Consider the following 4,660-nt stretch of genomic DNA (forward strand, 5'->3'; position numbering starts at 1 on the left):
TAGCTCATTTCTGGATTCACTCAGAAGTTTATCACTGTCTTCCTTCAGTTCTTTGATTTCTTTGTGTGTTTTTAAAATTCACTGAATTCTTTTATCATGTTTATAATTGTTCTTTTGAGTTCCATGTCCTGTATTATCTCTAGGGGATTCTCATTATACTCCTCTAGAGGACTGATGGTATTTGGTGGGATACAGTATTTTGATTTTTCATGTTATTATTTTTTTCTCTGTTACTTTGACATGTGGATTTCTTTTGTTGATTCTGGTTCTTGTGTGAGACTTAAGCCTTTCTTTGTTGAGTTTAGGTCTGCTTCTCTTCGTAAATTTTATGTGCCTTTGTTGTTTACTTGTTGAGCATGAAGAGCTGGTTGATCTAGGCTTCAGGGTCTTTCTTTTGATTTTATATTGGAGTGACCAAATTGCTTTTCTCTTCAGGAGTTCCCACAGAGGCCCAAGTCAGATGAGGATCAGATGTTCTCGGGCTTTCTCCTAAGGTCTGGATCCCTCCAGGATAGATTTTGGCCTCAGAAATTTGGGGGTTGGACTGGCCTGGGAGCCAGGCCCAGGAAAGATGCTGGTCTAGGGCAGCTGGTGGCCGTGCCACCCAGAGATGGAAAGGAAGCTGGGGGCAGGAGGTGGCTCCAAGGGCCCCTGAGTACTGCACTGAGGACCTGGGTTGGTCTGGATGCGAAGGACCCAGAAGAGGAAAGGTCAGCCCTGGCATCCAAGAAAGAGGCTGGTGGGTTGTGCAGACCCAGGGAGGCAGAGGGAGGTGAGGGCGGGGCCAGGCCCAGAAGCAGTGCTCCTGGGGACCTGAGAAGGAACTGAGTTGCTAGGATGCACAGGATCAGGAAGAAGCAGTGCTGGTTCCCCAGGTTTCTGGGGCGCCAAGACAAGGAATGGGACAGGACCCAGGCTAGGAGGAGAGACGGGCGGGGGAGATGGGAGGGTGAGTGAGACTGGGGGAGTCAAGGCACAGAGGGCAGGATAGACTTACCTGGAGACAGGCCTGCGGGTGGGATCCAGGTGCACTTTTTAAAGCCAGAGATTTGGGTTTTAAAATGTCTTTCTGGGGGCTAGAGAGATGGCTCAGCATCTTGCTGCTCTTGCAGAGGGCCTGGGGTTTAGTTTCCAGCACCCACATGGTGGCTAATTACCATCTCTAACTCCAATTCCAGAGGACCCAATGTATTATTTTAGCCTTTGTGCACATTGTACAACACAGGTGCACTTACAGACGTGCAGGCAAAACACTCATACAAATAAAATAAAAATAATAAACAATATTTTAAGAAATAAAATGTCCTGGAGCTGGAGAGATGGCTCAGCCATTAAGAACCCTGGTTGTTCTTGCAGAAGACCCAGGTTCAAATCCCAACACCCACATGGCAGCTAACAACTGTCTGTAATTCCAGTTCCAGGGAATCCGACGGCCTCTTCTATCCTCCGTGGGCATTACACAACATGGGTGCACTCACCTACATGTAGGCAATACACTCATACACATAAAATAAAAATAATAAATAAAATATTTTTAAAAAAGAAATAAAATGTACTTCTAGAGCTGGAAATAATGGCTCATGCCTGTAATCCTAGCATTTGGGAATCTGAGGCAGGAAGATTGCCAAGTGTGAAGCCGGCCTAGTCTGTGTTGTGAGTTCCCTTGGGCTACAGAGGCCCTGACTCTAATTAGTTAATTAACACATTAATAATAAGATAAGTAAAATTATTTCTGGCACCTCTATCTCTTGCTCAACTCTGTTTGAAAGTAATATATTCTTAAGATGTTCTGTATGAAATAGAAAAAAATTCAATAAAAAATTTACCAAAAAAAAAGAGAAAGAAAGTAATATATTCAGTCAGGCACGGTGGCATATGCCTTTAATCCCAGCACTTGGGAGGCAGAGGCAAGTGGAGCTCTGTGAGTTCAAAGTCTGCCTGGTCTACATAGTGAGACTCTGTCTCAAAAAAAGAAAGAAATGGGCTGGAGAGGTGGCTCAGTGGTTAAGAACACTGTTCTTACAGAATACCTGGGTTCAAATCCCAGCACCCACATGGCAGCTAACAACTGTACCCTAACTCCAGTTCCAGGGGATTCGACAGCCTCTTATGACCTCCGAGGGCATTTCATGACACAGGTGCACTTACTTACATGCAGACAATATACACATACACATAACATTTTAAAAAAATATTTTAAAAATGCAGACAAGCCAGGCATGGTGGTGCACGCCTTTAATCCCAGCACTTGGGAGGCAGAGGCAGGCAGATCTCTGTGAGTTCAAGGCCAACGTAGTCTACATAGTGAGTTCCAGAACAGCTGGGGCTACAGGGAGACCCTGTCTTAAAAGACCAAAAAAAAAAAATGCAGACAAAACACTCATACACATGAATGAGTGAATAAATAAATGAATAAATAAATAACAAAAAATTTTTAAAAGAAAGAGAAAGTAATATAATCATTAATTCAGTCATTCCTACAACCAAAAAATGTAGCAAATGTTATGTGTGGTGCTGCAAAGACAGTTGTATATGAGAGAAAGGAAACTAGCAAAGACCCTGATCATGAAAGGGTGGCCAGTGGGTTGCCAGCTGGGGAGGTGATGCTGGTCAGGTCCTAAAGAATAAAGCAGGGCAACTGTTGGAGTAGCTGGAGGTGACTGGGCAGGTGCTCAGGTCTAGCAGATAGAACAGCATGCACAAAATGAGTTAATAAGGAGCCTACTAGGTGCCAAGCAGGAATAGCCCTCACTCTGTGGGCCAAACCATGGTGTCTGTGTTCAGTAGGACTGGAGACAATTATCTATGGGCATGTCTGTGTCCTGGGTGACTGGCAGACCCTGGCACAGAAGCCATGCCTCCCCCACCCACCCTTCCCTCTCTGCTTGGGACCCAGGCCTGACATTGCTGAGTAAGCCTATTTTCTCCCTGCAGGTATCACCCAGGAGAAAATCAATGAGATGCGGGCAGCTCCAGAGCAGAAGATGATCACAGACATCCACTGCATGATTGCAGCGGGCCAGGATCTTGACTGGATAGATGCCCAGGGTGCCACACTGGTGAGGAGATGGGCCAGGTTGGTTTGGGCTGGGGCCACATACCAGAACCAAGACTGACAAGGGCTGAATTGGAGCTGGCTCCTGGTAGGGGTCAAGCCTATATGTACATTTGTGACCTTGAGCATCCTCCAGGTCCATCTGGGCCTGTAGTTGCTCCTGGAATATAGAGGATTAGTAGCTCATGGTTCAACTTCTTTCAGGCCCTAGTCACTCTCAGCTGGGGCTGGGATATGGAAGCTCTGGATGGGAGGTTTGGCTCTGTTGTCCTCCTCTTTTGAATGCATGATGCAGGTACACTTTCCCCAAGGACCTCCTCTCTCTCTCTCTCTCTCTCTCTCTCTCTCTCTCTCTCTCTCTCTCTCTCTCTCTCTCTCTCTCTCTCTCTCTCTCTCTCTCTCTCTCTCTTATTGGTCTTTTTGAGACAGGGTCTCCCTGTAGCCCCAGCTGGCCTGAACTTGCTATGTAGACCAGGCTGGCCTTGAATGTTACAGAGATCTGCCTGCCTCTGCCTCCCAAGTGCTGATATTTAAGGTGTGCGTCACCATGCCTGGCCACCATTTATTTCTTCTTCTTTTTCTCTTTTTAAAAAATAAATAATTTATTGAGAATTTCATATATGCATATAAGGTGTTTTGATCAAATCCATGCCCACCCCCTCCCCTCCAATTCCTCCCATATCTCCCCATCACTTTTTCCTGATAACTTCATGTGCTCTTTCTTCTTTTATTTATTTATTTTTTCCTTATGGGGCTTTTGGCTACTCTAACATTCCCCCTCTGAAGAGGTAACCCTAAAATCTTTTAAGGATTAGATAAAACCTCCTAAATATTTTCGATATTTTTGGCCTTTGGAACAGTTCGTTGCTTAGAGGCCCAAGGACATTGTGAGTTTTAACCACAATGACTACTTTTCTTTGGGATCTTTTTACCCTAACTGCCTAGCCAATTCCTACCTCCTATTCTTATCACACCATCCTCTGAAGAGTTTGCTCAAATTGCCAATAGAGAATCAGGACACAGATTGCTCTGGCTTCTTCCATGCTGAACAGGGGCACATGGTGAGGCAATTGGATTACCCCTTCAGTGGGTCTATCTAAAAGACTCCCAAATTGCATAACTCTTGTCTCTAAGGGGAAAAGAAAGTACATGAATCGTGAGTAGGAGCTGTGAAGGAGAAGTAAAGGCACGAGTAACGAGCATTACAAGTTCTATACAGGGAACTAGAAAAAAGTCAGAACAGGGCAATTTTCAAATGTTCATATGAGAGTCCATTGGAGTTTCTTGACAAGGGTTTCCGAAAGCATCCCTCTCTTGGGTTCCTCCTTGTTTTTCTTTTGTTTTCCAAGGCTGGACTCCAGAGTGGTGGATTCAGGATTTGCTTTCAGGTGTTTTGATAGCTGTTGGGAGGATTACAATCAGTGTTAGTTTCCTCTCAAAGGCTTCTAGATAGGGGGAGAAAACAAATTTATCCATCATTTTAGAACAATAGCTGGTTGTCTCCCTTAGCTGCAGGTGGGCACTACAGTATTGGAGACCAAGATTTGAAGTCTTACATCTGAGCAGCACTTTCTAGTTAGGAACAAAATCATCAATGAGAAATAA

The 4,660-nt window shown here is 44.8% G+C and overlaps 1 protein-coding gene across 2 annotated transcripts in view; it reads left to right on the forward strand.

The window, feature by feature from the left end:
* Ppp1r16b (protein phosphatase 1 regulatory subunit 16B) overlaps positions 1-4,660 on the forward strand; it is a 120,384-nt gene that overhangs the window by 97,296 nt on the left and 18,428 nt on the right. For both annotated transcript variants that reach the window (XM_008849580.2, XM_017802329.2), the window contains exon 6: positions 2,935-3,059. In XM_008849580.2, coding sequence (XP_008847802.1) covers positions 2,935-3,059 — 125 coding nt within the window. The remainder of the gene's footprint in view (positions 1-2,934; positions 3,060-4,660) is intronic.

Source organism: Nannospalax galili, unplaced genomic scaffold, assembly GCF_000622305.1.
Source record: "Nannospalax galili isolate Female #2095 unplaced genomic scaffold, S.galili_v1.0 scaffold765, whole genome shotgun sequence".
In the NCBI taxonomy this organism is placed as follows: Eukaryota; Metazoa; Chordata; class Mammalia; order Rodentia; family Spalacidae; genus Nannospalax; species Nannospalax galili.